This window comes from Nothobranchius furzeri, chromosome 1 (assembly GCF_043380555.1).
Source record: "Nothobranchius furzeri strain GRZ-AD chromosome 1, NfurGRZ-RIMD1, whole genome shotgun sequence".
In the NCBI taxonomy this organism is placed as follows: domain Eukaryota; kingdom Metazoa; phylum Chordata; class Actinopteri; order Cyprinodontiformes; family Nothobranchiidae; genus Nothobranchius; species Nothobranchius furzeri.
In genome coordinates, this window is record NC_091741.1 from 35,758,044 (window position 1) to 35,771,676 (window position 13,633).

Here is a 13,633-nt window from a genome sequence, read left to right on the forward strand (position 1 = left end):
CACACGCGGGGAGGTGAGAGGAGGAAGTGGGATTTTGGTTGAATCTAGTCTTTCTCTGCACACACGTCAGCGTCTGGCTGCTGAGATGGATCCAGAAATACGCTTTAGCCTCACATTTAACCTTATAATAATATTAATCCAAGGATGTCGAGCAGCAGGATGTTTTAAACAACACAATCAGGGCCGGAGATGGCCTTTTAGGCTGCTGATCATAGACTTGGTCAGAAGAATGGTAATGTAAGAACATCCATAGATGAAGCTAGGGTTTGGCCTGTAGGTTTCCAAGTTCATAAGAAACTAAATATAAAAACAAATGGGAAGCATCAGTTTGAACTGATTGTTGATACTTGGTTAAATAGTCGGTGCAGGAACAATAAGAATAAGGTCATATTGGAGGAGAAAAGCTCTAAAGTGAAAATGAAACCGAACAAAACCACAAGCTGCTGGTTAGAAGCTGATATTTGAGTTCTTCTTGGAACATAAACCACAAACAACATTTCTGTGAGAGTGGAAACCATTACAGAAACATTCCTAACATCTAAGAACTTTATTAAAATGTTTTTAGATGGACTCCACATCACACTGCCCTTCGTTGTAGATTTTATTCTCATCAGAGGTTTAAAGAGCAAGTCACCCCCTAGCCGGGTTTTACGCCAAAATTCCACTACCTCCGCTCCGCCCCGCTCCGGCACGAACTCCGCAGCAAAATTGGTCCCGTTGTAGTGAATCAGAGCTGTTCCACTACTGCGCAGTGCGCCGCCCGCCGTTCCGCCATCCGGCAAAAATAGGATCGATTCTATTTTTGCCGGACGTCGGAGCACCTCCGCAGTCAATGGACAGAAATCACAACCGCCCAACAGTCGTCCGAGAAAATCTGATAGATGAAACGTTTTATCCTTCAAACTCTAAAACAAGAAAAAAATATGAAATTTATTTATTTAAAGGATAACCCCCTGAGATGCAACATCTCGTTTTCAAGGGGGTCCTGATAAAAAAAAAGAAAAAGCATAATAATGACGATACAGACAATAAACTTCAGGTTACAATACACAACACATAAAATCATGTCACGGTAACCGGTGTAGCGGTAAACCCCGTAAAAAAGTTGACAATAATAATAACCGTCTTGTTTTTAAAAAAAAATTATCTCGGTGGATTACCGTGGCTGCGGTGTAGGCGCGGTGACCCTTACCAGCCACCGTATCATCTGCTGAAGTTGCCGGTGGCACATGCGCACTTTGTTGTTTACAACCAAAACTTTCTTGAAGCTAAAGCTGAAATAATGGTCAAAGGAGGAGACGGCAGCGCTCAGGACATTTATTATCCCTCAAAGAAGACAAAGTGGGAAGTACGGGCATCTTTGGGTATTTGAAGAATGCAGAGGGAGTTGATAGAAGACGGCTATCCTGTTTGCAGCACGAGCAGAAAAAGTGTCTGTGAAAGGCAGCAACGCTTCAAATCTCATGACACATCTGCGTGACCATCACCCACAACTCTACAGTCAACGCAAGGCAAGCTAACGTTAGCGTTTTAGCTAAACTGCGTGATCCGAGGATTTGGGTTGAGGGAGAACGCAACGAGTCGCTATATAAAGCAGCCGCAGCGCCGCTACCTGCATATAAACCGTGTCGCGGACACCGCCATGTTGAAATGACGCTATGCATTACGGGGCTCCCAGGGGCAGATAAGAGTTGGTCTCTCTCCGAGAATAATTATGAATTTAACAACGATTACTGCCTGATGACATTTTCCCACATCTGCAAAGCTCACTGGAAGGACACAAACCGAGGACGATATTTTCCTGATATAGGGTTTATTACTCAAGTAAGGGTAAAAAAGTATCTGATTAGAAGGCTACTTGAGTACTGAGTATCATCTGATCTAATATTTTTAAACTGATGACATCAAACAGACAAAAAATAAGAAGTTATGGGCAAATATTGGTATTTTAAAGAGTAAAGGGGAAAAATGTAAACAAATAAACAACATAATTACAAAATAACACATTTTAGGCTAAATTTAGACACAAACTGAGGACAATATTTCCTGATATACAGGGTTTATGTAGTTGTTTGAAAATGTAACACGTTTAAAAAAATACCGCAATAATACTGAAATCGCTTGTAGTTTATCCATTTTAGTATCTAAATGAGCGAGCAGCTCCTCTTTCAGTTCTTTTATGGCTTCAGCAAAGGACTTAGGAGCCATTGTGGCGCTCACACAACAAGGCAGAGCACGCTCTTAGTTGTCGTTTGTTGTGTCAGTTTTGTAAGAAATTTTTTTTCTCTTGTTGAAAAAAAAATAGTAAAGAGGTCACAGCATTTAGTCCAAAAATATGAGAACAATTTAAAGAAAGAAATTTAAAGAAAATTGGGAAAATCCATACATATTGCAGAGTTGAGCTTCAGCAAACACTCACACTGTTGTCTGAGCGGCCATCTTGGTGCAGCAAAAAGGTCTGGAGTCGACGTTTGTGTTCGGACCTGAGCTGTTTTTGAGCATCGGATGAAAAAGTCAAAGAAGTAAAATAAAAATAAGCTCTTTTGAGAAATGTACTGATTTTTTTTAAGTAGGCGTTCACGCTCCGGTCCCGCCCCTCCGTCATAGTTGGACCTCATCTTCTCACTGTAACTTAAATTAGCCTCTTCAAAATAATAAAATTTGTTTTTCATCACAAAACTGAGGCTTATCACATCATGTTTTTCCAATTCTTATTATTATAGAATTTCAACTGATTCCTACAGGACAATTCCTTGTTTTCATCCGGGTTTTCCGAACCCACGACCCGTTATGAACTCCACATTCTTATCCCGAGTGGCGTGGTCACAAGTTGCAGTGAGTCAAAATCCTTTCATGCACTTTTCATTTGCACATTTGTTCTAAAGGTTTGCAAAAACATCTTCGGAACGTTCGTTCTCATCGTCTGGCGGGCAGATATCCACTGATGTCTAATCTACAAAAGCTAGTTCAGGAAGTTCTACTGAATGTTCTGCATTCATGGAGCTCACAGACAGAACATTGATTTATACGCGATAAAGATGTGAATGAGGCACCGTGTAGCTCTGCGGCTCCCCTCAGCAGGTTGCTGCTGCTAAAGCTAATCACTGAGCTGTAGAGGAGACGCTTTATGATTACCTGGATCCATGACGACAGGCTGGCAGTGGTTGACAGGAGTCGCCTCGGCCGGATGGGATGGAGCCAACCTGCAGAAAAGACACCCGTCAATCCAGGTCGGAAAACCAATGAAATTATCCAACTGGACTAATCAAACAGCAAAGAAAGCCATTGAACCCAATGTTGGCTCAAATGGCGGCTGGTCAGATTGAAAACGCAGCACGAAGAAGAGGAGGGATGAGAGCATGTCCGGGTTAGAGATGATAAAGTGGAGCTGCGGGCCGAAGTTCCTCGTCGTTTTCCCGAGGCGACAAACGGTAGCAAAGTCTCATGGTCAGTAAAATCAAACAGAGAACCCCCCCCCCCCCCGAACACACACACTCACACGCACACTCACACGCACACAGACACAAGCACGCATACACATGCACGCACACACTCTCTCTCTCACACACACACACACGGTAGCAAGGTCTCATGGTCAGTACAATCTATCAGAGCCCCCCCCCCCCCCAAACACACACTCACACATGCACACACACTCTCACACACAAGCACGCATACGCACGCACGCACTCTCTCTCACACACACACACGTGCACACACGTACTCTCACACACACGCACAGACACACACACACTCTCACACGCACACACACTCATGTCACACTCACACACACGCACACAGACACACACACACTCTCACACGCACACACACTCATGTCACACTCTCACACACACGCACACAGACACACACACACTCTCACACGCACACACACTCATGTCACACTCTCACACACACACACAGGCATGCATACACACGCACGCACTCTCTCACACACACACACGCTCTCTCTCTCACTCACACGCACGCACACACACTCATATCACACTCTCACACACACACACACACACAAAGCACGCACACACGCACGCTCTCTCTCTCTCTCTCTCACGCACACACACACACACACACACACACATGCACTCACACGCGCACACACACACACACATACACACACACACACACACACACACACACACAAACACACACACTCACATGCACTCACGCGCGCGCGCACACACACACACACATACACACACACACACACACACACACACACAAACACACACACACAAACACACACTCACATGCACTCACGCGCACACACACACACACACACATACACACACACACACACACACACACACACAAACACACACACTCACATGCACTCACGCGCGCACGCACACACACACACACACACACACACATACACACACACACACACACACACACACACACACACAAACACACACTCACATGCACTCATGCGCGCACACACACACACACACACACACACACAAACACACACTCACATGCACTCATGCGCGCACACACACACACACACACACACATACACACACACACACACACACACACACACACACACACAAACACACACACTCACATGCACTCACGCGCGCGCGCACACACACACACACACACACACACACACACACACACACACACACACACACACACACACACACACACACCCACTAGTTTAAATGAAGGGCTACGGGGAGGAAACACCTTTAGAGGGAAGTCTTGGCCGTACAGAGGAAAGGTGAGACGGGTGTTTAGGTCACCTGCTTGAATATTTAGCTTTTAATTAAATTCAGTAAAATAAAACAGTTCATTCTGAAGGGAATTCAGTTCTTTAGGAGTTTATCAGATTTTCATGATGATCTCATTTACAAACTCTTTAGTAAATCATTTCTTCATTAAAAGTAAGAAAAATTAAAATATACAGGTTTGAAGTTGAAAGGGATGACTTGAACTTGTTGGCTGACCAAGTCATGATTTCTGTTATCATCAGATCTCATCATCAGGTCACACCCTGGTCAGAGGTTTGGGTGATGCATTCAAACGACAAAACTAAACAAAAAACTTTACATTCCAACCATAAAATGGTAAAAAGCTTTTTTAACATCAGTTTTTCTGTGACTCAGACGATGTGACGCCGGTTCTTACTGTTTCTCTGGCTGGACAACCGCTATCTTCTTCTGCTTCTGGCCTGCAGAAAAAAACGGTACCAGACTTTGGATAAACTCTTGATTCTGGCAATTATTCTGGTGTGTGTGTGTGTGTGTGTGTGTGTGTGTGTGTGTGTGTGTGTGTGTGTGTATACATACAGACAGGCTTGAGTGGAGGGGTCAAAGGGTAAGCGTTGGCCTCACACCAACCAACAGGAAAAATATCCATAGATTCAACATCCACGATGCTCTCTGACAATGGCTTCGCTACACCTGCAGGCAGGTAGACAGAAGAGAACGAGGAGACTGTCAGTCAGAGACACAACAGGAGGCCACCTATGTGTAACACGTGTGGGGACACACACACACACACACACACACACACACACACACACACACACACACACGTACCTTCTAGTCGGAGCCACAGCAGGCGTCCTCTAACCCGTGTGATCTGAGCCACACACACCTCCGCCGGCCTCTGAGGGTTCACCGCCTCCAGCCACATGTCCTTGGCAAAGCTTCGGCTCTGCCATGTCTGCACACACACACACACACACACACACACACACACACACACACACACACACACACACACACACACACACACGGGTACAGTATGTTCACACAGAGCAGGAGGCTAACCTGACCTGGAGTCGGGCTCAGAGTAGAGCACACCTTCATGTCTTACGCCGGGGACACACTGGTCGCGGAAGCGCCGCGAAGCGCCGAGAAGCGAATCGCTCACGAAATTCGGCCGCTGCTCGCCGCTCCTCAGTTCAGATCAGACGCGCCCCAGTCGAGGCGCGCCTCGACTCAGCTGTAGTTTTTCTTTTAAACACTTGGTGTCCTCCATTTCCTCTCTGCCTTTTCTCAGCTCTTCTCCTCTACGTTTGAGTGTGTGTGTGTGTGTGTGTGTGTGTGTGTGAGTGAACCTATGGTATGAGTTGTTTCTGCCAGTTGAATCTCTTGGAACCCGCTCCAGTTCTGCAGCTGTATCCTAGCAGTTTCTTCCGACATGGGTACGTATAAATAACCGTGTTTTCCGGGGGTCGTACAGCTCCTTGTGTTTCTCAACTTCCATAATTAATTTAAAGTCATCCATCTTAACTGCTTGCCTCAGACTTTCTGCCTCTCTGTCCTGTTTGCTCCGGTGAAAAGACACCCAAACCCCCCCCCCCCCCCCCCCCCCCTTCACGTGGTCACACACACACAAGTTCGATGTGTGTGTGTGTGTGTTCGTGTGGTTTTCTGCAGTGTCTGATTACGAACACATTTGACTATTGCGGAATTTTATTTTGAAATGCTTTATTTTGTTAACTTTACCGGCCTGCCTCTTATGTCTACGTTTGACTTCCTGCCAGAAATGACGCGATTCACCCGCGGCTCGCGAAAAAAATAGAGCCGACGCCGAAATGATCGCTGCACGGCGCGGGCTGGAGCGCCGGCGCTTCGCGGCGCTTCCCGGCGCTTCCCGGCGCTTCGCAGCGCCCATGTGGTCTATAGAATAGCTTAACAAGGGCGCCGAATGAAGGCGGTCCCATTTTCGCAGCGCTCCACGGCGCTTCCGCGGCCAGTGTGTCCCCGGCGTTACAGTGACGTTTCAGGTGTGCTGCGTGTTACAGTCGGTACCGAGACAAAAGCTCATCTCACTCGGTTCTTTAGACTTTTCCATCCTAGCAGCCAGACTCTCTGGAATCTTTCACAGTGGTTTCGACCAACAGTTTTTGAGACTAACGTTTTTTCTTTGGTCATTGAAGGATATCTTTCAGACTTCTAAACTCTTTTTTTGCATGAATAAGCTCTTTTGGACAGACATTACATTCATTTGTGGTTTTGTGGATGACAGTCCAGTGGAAAGTATTGAAAAGGCCACACAACATTTATTTAAGGTAAGGAGAAATTTCCTGAACGGTTACGTTTTTGGACAATCGCCCCATGATGTAGATTTGTGTCTGTGCTGCTGAACTCCAACAGTTTACAGCAACGTTCCACGCTTTTAAAGAGCAAGTTCACTAATTCTGCTCAACACGTTTGAGGTGGTCTCCAGCGTAAACATGGACGTAATTTTGGGGGGGGGGGACAGGGGGGACATGTCCCCCCCCACGTTTTCCAAAGTCAAATTTTGACCCCTGCACTTTTTACCATCCAAAAACAATATTACGCTATATTAAAATAACACTGGTTGAGCTCTAGGACCAAGCAGAAAACAACCGTTTGTGTTGAAGACTGTTTCCCATTAGAGCATACTGTAAATACCCCCCCCCCCCCATCCCCCCCACTTCTAAAGTGAAAATTACGTCCATGAGCGTAAATAAATGCCTTGTGAATTCATTTCTGTGGGAAAAGAGCTCTGGCGCTCCTGCTTCAGGAATCAGATGTTAGCTAAAGAAGAATGGAGCTGAACACAAAAGGAAGTGGAGTCTTGCTTCCTGATATGTGGACATCTGTCCTCTGATTGGTTAACAGCAACGTGATTCTACCACTGATTGTTTGTTCTGCTGTGTGGTGGAGTTGCTAATGCTAATGGTTAGCTTCTGCTAGCCAAAATGCTAAATTAACAACAGCCTTCCCTGTCGTGAGTAATGATGGGTGAGGCATGAATGCTGACTTGACATTAGCTCGTGCTAATGTCACTGGCTTTTCTAATCCGTGTGTTTCCTCGTCTGTCGTGTTGTCTGTGTAGATTCCTGTGAACTTTTCTGAGATTCGAGTCCGAGCTGAATCGTAAATGATGACTATCGTGTTTGTTAAAGAACAAAAACACAAATCACTTAGAACTTCAGGTCCCTACATCAGGAAAGCAGGCATCGGGAGCCGCTTCGCTCGCGCTCTGCTTCAGGTAGTCTGCCCAGTCAAAGTCCTGACCCTCGTAGCCCCGAGGTTTCTCCAGAGCCACGCCGTTCTTCAGACACCACTGGACCGGCAGGATGCCAGGCGAGTTGGCGTGACACACCACAGACCGAGGCTTGGCATCGGCAGTGAGGTCATCCAGGGTCAGCTGGAAGTAGATCTCACTGTAGACCTGAGGAGGAAACAGAGGCAAGAGTTACAGGTCATCTTAGATCGGCTCTTTTCACTGAAGCTATGGAGGTGCTTCATGGGACATTTGAAATGATTGTTGTGCTTCATTCAGTAACTTGCTATAACTTAGCTTCATCAGTCTGTATTTGAACCGGAGGGAGAAAAATTGACAACCCCTCAGCTGACTGAGAATGAAATGTGTTCCTGTCTTTGAACGTCTCCTATGCTGCACCTTCTGCACTGTATCTGCTCAGCCTTTAACTTTGCCCTTTTATGGTATCCTTGCATCTATATTTTTGTATTTTACATTTTGCTGTTTCATGTTGTCATGAGGATTTTATTATTTTACGTTCTTGCTCCTGGAAAGCTTCTGTGTATGAAAGATGCTAACCAAATACAGCTTCCTTGCCTTGCCTTTAATCTTCCGTCCAACATGACTTGAGACATTTTGTGTTTTGTGATCATTTCCCCGTAGAATTCTTACATATTGCACCTTTAAATGCTCTTATTTTATTTTTCGCAATTCAATTAGTCTGATTGCATTAATCTGGTTTTGAAGAAAACACAGACATTAATATAATATACTTATAACATTTATTACAAGTACACTAAAATAAGTGTCTAATTTAATAATTTACACATGTTTTTATTACATGATTTGATTAAAGGCCTGGTTCACTGAAAAAACAATATTTCTGATATTAATAAGTCACTGAGATTTTCAAGCAGGCTGAACATGAGAATAGTCTCCTACAACTATCTCCTGCATTAGCTTCTGATAGAAAACAGATGGTGAAACTCTAGAGTTCATCAATCCTGACAGATCTACGTCACACTGTCACTTTAAGAGCAAGTCACCCCCTACCAGATTCTTACTCAACTCCCACTTCCTGTTTGAAAAATGCAACAAATGCTGTTGCCTAGAAGACCGAGAGGGCGGAGCCGCTAACAAATACACACACACACACAACATTGTGACATCATATGGTACCAGCTAACATTCTAGGGCAGGGATTCCGTAAGTGTGGTGCGCGCACCCCTGGGGGTGCAAGAGCTGCCGCTAGGGGGTGCGCGAGGTGAAAAGAATAAAGGCTGAGGAGCTTAGAAAAGTCTGTCATATGTCACCGTTAGCGTAGCCAGAAACTCATTTGTGGGTGGGCCATAGAAAAAGTAAGTGGGCCCAATAAATGTAATTGAAAACAAGTATATCTTGCTTGTGTGTGTGTGTGTGTGTGTGTGTGTGTGTCCTCCGCATGTGCCCTAGCTTCATAATAATAATGCGGTTCGAGCTACAGCACTCTGACCTGTGCACGCTGTCAACAGCAAGATATGTTCCGTATTTGATCATTTTTAACGATGATGGGAAAATCTGAAGGTGGCGAGTCATTCTGGCAGATTGTAATTAACACCTGTCTCATGCAGGTGTTCTGACGTTGTAAACCTCACACACAGAACATTGTGGATGTAACAAAATAAATCAAGAAATGATTCCCATTTGAGCATTTTAGCATTATTATATTATTATATCAGCACGCTGACTGTGGGACAGCATTCTAAACGTGTCAGGCTGTTAACAGCGCGCTGAAGATCTGAAGTTCAGAGTGCGTCTGTCAGAGGTCAGACGCGTTCCAGCGGAACCACGGCTCACGGGTGCACATGTGAGCACATCTGGGCTGGGCAGAAGTAGTTTTACAACATCGGTTTAAATAGCGCCAAAAACGAGACGCGGTGACTGGAGCGGCTCATGGAGCTGTGCCACACACACACACACACACACACACACACACACACACACACACACACACACACACACACACACACACACAGATTCAATAAGCACACGCTGCGCAAACTCCGGCACTGTGCTGTGCCGTCAGACTGAAGGCAGAAATGAGCGCTGCCTCCTCAGTGATTAAATTTTTTTAAGAGGTTTTATAACATTTTTCATTCAAGGTCAAATTAAGATATTAGCTTCTATTTTGGGACGACGTATGAAAGTCGGGTCTGCTCCAGCCAGTGACTCCTCATGAACCTGACTACAACTCATGTTACTGCAGCATTTGTTGTTCCTGTCCGCGTGGCAGCGGATCGCAGATTCAGCCACACCATAAAACAGCAATAAGTCGGTCTGAGGCAAAAGTGAACCTCGTGGCTATATCTCTTCCATCTTTCCCCTATAGACATTTAATTACGCACAAGTAGGTGATCAGCTCAGGTTTACGCAGAGCAGAAGGAAGGAGAGCGCTCTGGCTGCACAGGTTAAACGTTCCTGCTTTAAGAAAACCGTTAAATTGCATTTTTATGTGCTACCTGGGCACTCTAAATATTTATTTAAAATAAATCAAAGGAAATTGTAATGTATTGAATGCTTATTAATTACTATTTAAAAAACGAAAGTGATGGGGAAAAAGGTCAATCATATTTTTTAACCCTGTCTATATATATATATATATATATATATATATATATATATATATATATATATGTATATATATATATAGAGCCATGCCCTGATGTGGGGGCTGGGGGGTGCGTCGACATGGTCGGGACATAGAAGAGGGTGCACGGCTAAATAAGTCTGGGAACTCCTGCTCTACCTCTTAGCCAATAGCGATGGCAGATTTAAATTCAAATGCAGTGCAGAGTTTTTACCTGACAACGGCACAACACTGACAGTTTTAGGTAGAAAATTTAAATTTAATCGTTAGCATTAGCAACTCCACCACAAAGCAACACTCCTCCAGGCTTGTGTTGTTTGTGGAGATAAAACATCAATGTTGCAATGCAGAGTCAGTGGTACAGTCGCGTTGCTGTTAGCCAATCAGAGGAGAGATGTCCAAATATCAGCAAATAAGACTCCAAAATCCCGTCGCCCGAATCTCAGCTGTGATGTGGCTCTCTTCTAGCTCCTGAAAATGGTGCACCGGAGCTTTGCTTCACCTGAGCGCGATTTACAAGGTATCCACTCCTACTAGAGACCACAACAAGTGAACCACACCTTTAACTGAAGTTACACTAGATAACACATTTCTTGGCATTTTTAATTAGAACACATGACATAAACTGAATTTAAATATAATGAAGATATTTTTGTGGTTCTAAAACGGCTTTGGTCAGTATTTGGTTCATGTTTCATGCTTTAAAATGACAGAAGTTTATCATGTAAAACTGGTTTTAAACCAGCTCCTCGAACCGAAATGATGTAGCAACAACATTTTATCTTCAGCATCAACAAACCACAAACTAATAAATGACTGACGAATAAAAGCAGATTTGTGTCTCCAGTTTATTTTCTGCAAAAATGAAGTAAAAATAAAAAAAGTAAAGCATCGCTGCCTCGACTGAACAGGTTATTAACTTTCACGGCTGCAAACCTGCTGAGCTGCATCTAGAGAACATTTCTAAAGGAAGCCTCTGACGTCACTAAAACAAGCAAAAACAGCTTAAGAGCTTCAGGCCGCTCGGAGGAATTCTGCAGTTTTAGTTTCACTTTAGGACTCGTTTTCCAAGCCTACAAAGGAATCATGAAAGAAAGCTGCTGAAAAACGTTTATCTTTTAGACTAACGGAGTTAAACGGAGACCTGGAGCACGTGTTTGTCTAGAGGTGAGACAAAAAAATAAAACACCAGGCTTATGAGGAACGAGCCGTCTGATGGGGAAGCAGCAGGAATCAGGAATAAACCTGTTAGCACAAACAAACAAATAAAAACAACAAAACCTCGGAAAATGTTTCCTGAACTTTTACAAACAAAAAGGTTTTTATAAGTTTACTGAACAGAAATAAGATTTTCCATCTAACTTTTTACACTAAACTGAAATAGCCGCAGTTAGTTCTGAGTCCAGGATGTAATTTTAGAGGAAAAATGGGAAGAATCTGGCCTTAAAGGGACTTTATGGAGTTTAAAAATTTTATGCTCGCGATTGCCCCCTCAGGCCAAAAGCGTAACGGCAGCTTCAATAGTAGGCTCGTGCACGAGGCGCACATGCTGTACGTGCACACTCCTTAATGAAAATAACAGCTGAGACAGTTCCTTGTGTGTGTGTGTGTGGGTGGGGGTGGGGTGGTGGGGGGGTGGGGGGGGGGGGGGTGGGGGGACATAGGACAGGAGAATGTGCAGCTATTTAGTTAAATAATGTGGTTCTGTAGCTTTCTCTTCAGCACAGCGACAAAGGTTTATGATGGGTCAGTCCTCCTGCATGCTCAGATCATTCCCTTCCCTTGCTTGAAAAATTGTTCCAAAATGAAAGTTGAACCCACATCTTTTTTATCTGTGAATTCAATGCCGTTCGGCGAGTCTCAAATAAAAAATTGGGCGTCTTACTGTAAAAAAATATACCATTAATGTAAAAAGGAAACTCTAAATAAACTATGTTCACATCCAGAACCAAACCCAGGGAGTCCGACATCTTACTAGGTGAGCTACACACCAGTGACGTCCTTTGTATCTGTAACATTTATATCCTTGATGACAGCTGAAACAACGTTCAAAGAACGGTTCGGAGTGAAAATGGCTATTTTGTTGCTAATTTGCAGGAAATATCTAGAAGAAAGTTCTACAGAAAGTAGCTAAGGGTCCTCAGAAATGTAGCTAGCTTTGTCACTAGGCGTTAGGAACAGCGACAAAGTGGCACTGCCTCTCTCTCTGCTGCTAAAGCTACGGATAGCAAATGCTACGGGCGATGCCTGAGCGTGAACGCGCATGAAGCAGCCTGCTCGACCCGAGCATCTCTCTTTTTCTGTGATTTTACAGAAAAACAGGCAATCACAGTAAAAATGCCAGGGCTCATTCTACAGGACCAGGGCATTGCAGGAGAATGTATGAAGAAGACATTTATTATTTCTATACATGTTTTGGCTGTCACACTTCCATAACGCCCCTTTAAAGAGCAAGTCACCCCCAAATCATCAATTTTTTTCTGATAAACTATATAAACGCGTGTCTAATCGTGCTGCAGACACGTGTAGTCAATAGTTTTGCACTTTAGTGCATTTTAGTAAAAATTTTAATATTCTGCCTAAAACTGTCAGTGTTGTGCCGTTGTCAGGTAAAAACTCTGCACTGCATTTGAATTTAAATCTGCCACCGCTATTGGCTAAGAGGTACCCTAGAACGTTAGCTGGTACATTATAATGTCACAATGTCGTGAGCCTGTGTGTGTGTGTATTTGTTAGCGGCTCCGCCCTCTCGGTCTGCTAGGAAACAGCATTTGTTGCATTTTTCAAACAGGAAGTGGGAGTGGAGTTAGAATCTGGTACGGGGTGACTTGCTCTTTAAAAGAAACAAACAAAAGATAAACTAACTTTCTCCAGAATCCAGGAGAACGAAGTTGCGTTGATTCGTCTTTTTGTTGACTGTAGATGACGTGCTTCTGAGGTGTGACTCACCTTGGTGACAGAAACGGGGCGAATCTGGAGCGGCTCCCACGGAGAAACCATCTCCAGCTTCATGCCCAT

At 44.3% G+C, this 13,633-nt stretch overlaps 1 protein-coding gene across 1 annotated transcript in view; it reads right to left on the minus strand.

Moving 5' to 3' along the window:
- The window catches only part of sfmbt2 (Scm like with four mbt domains 2), a gene marked incomplete in the record, with an annotated part of 82,618 nt that overhangs the window by 12,195 nt on the left and 56,790 nt on the right, over positions 1-13,633 (minus strand). The window contains 6 exon segments of the mRNA XM_070544142.1: positions 3,136-3,203; positions 5,152-5,194; positions 5,313-5,426; positions 5,565-5,691; positions 7,948-8,178; positions 13,565-13,633. Of these exon segments, the coding sequence (XP_070400243.1) occupies positions 3,136-3,203; positions 5,152-5,194; positions 5,313-5,426; positions 5,565-5,691; positions 7,948-8,178; positions 13,565-13,633 (652 nt within the window).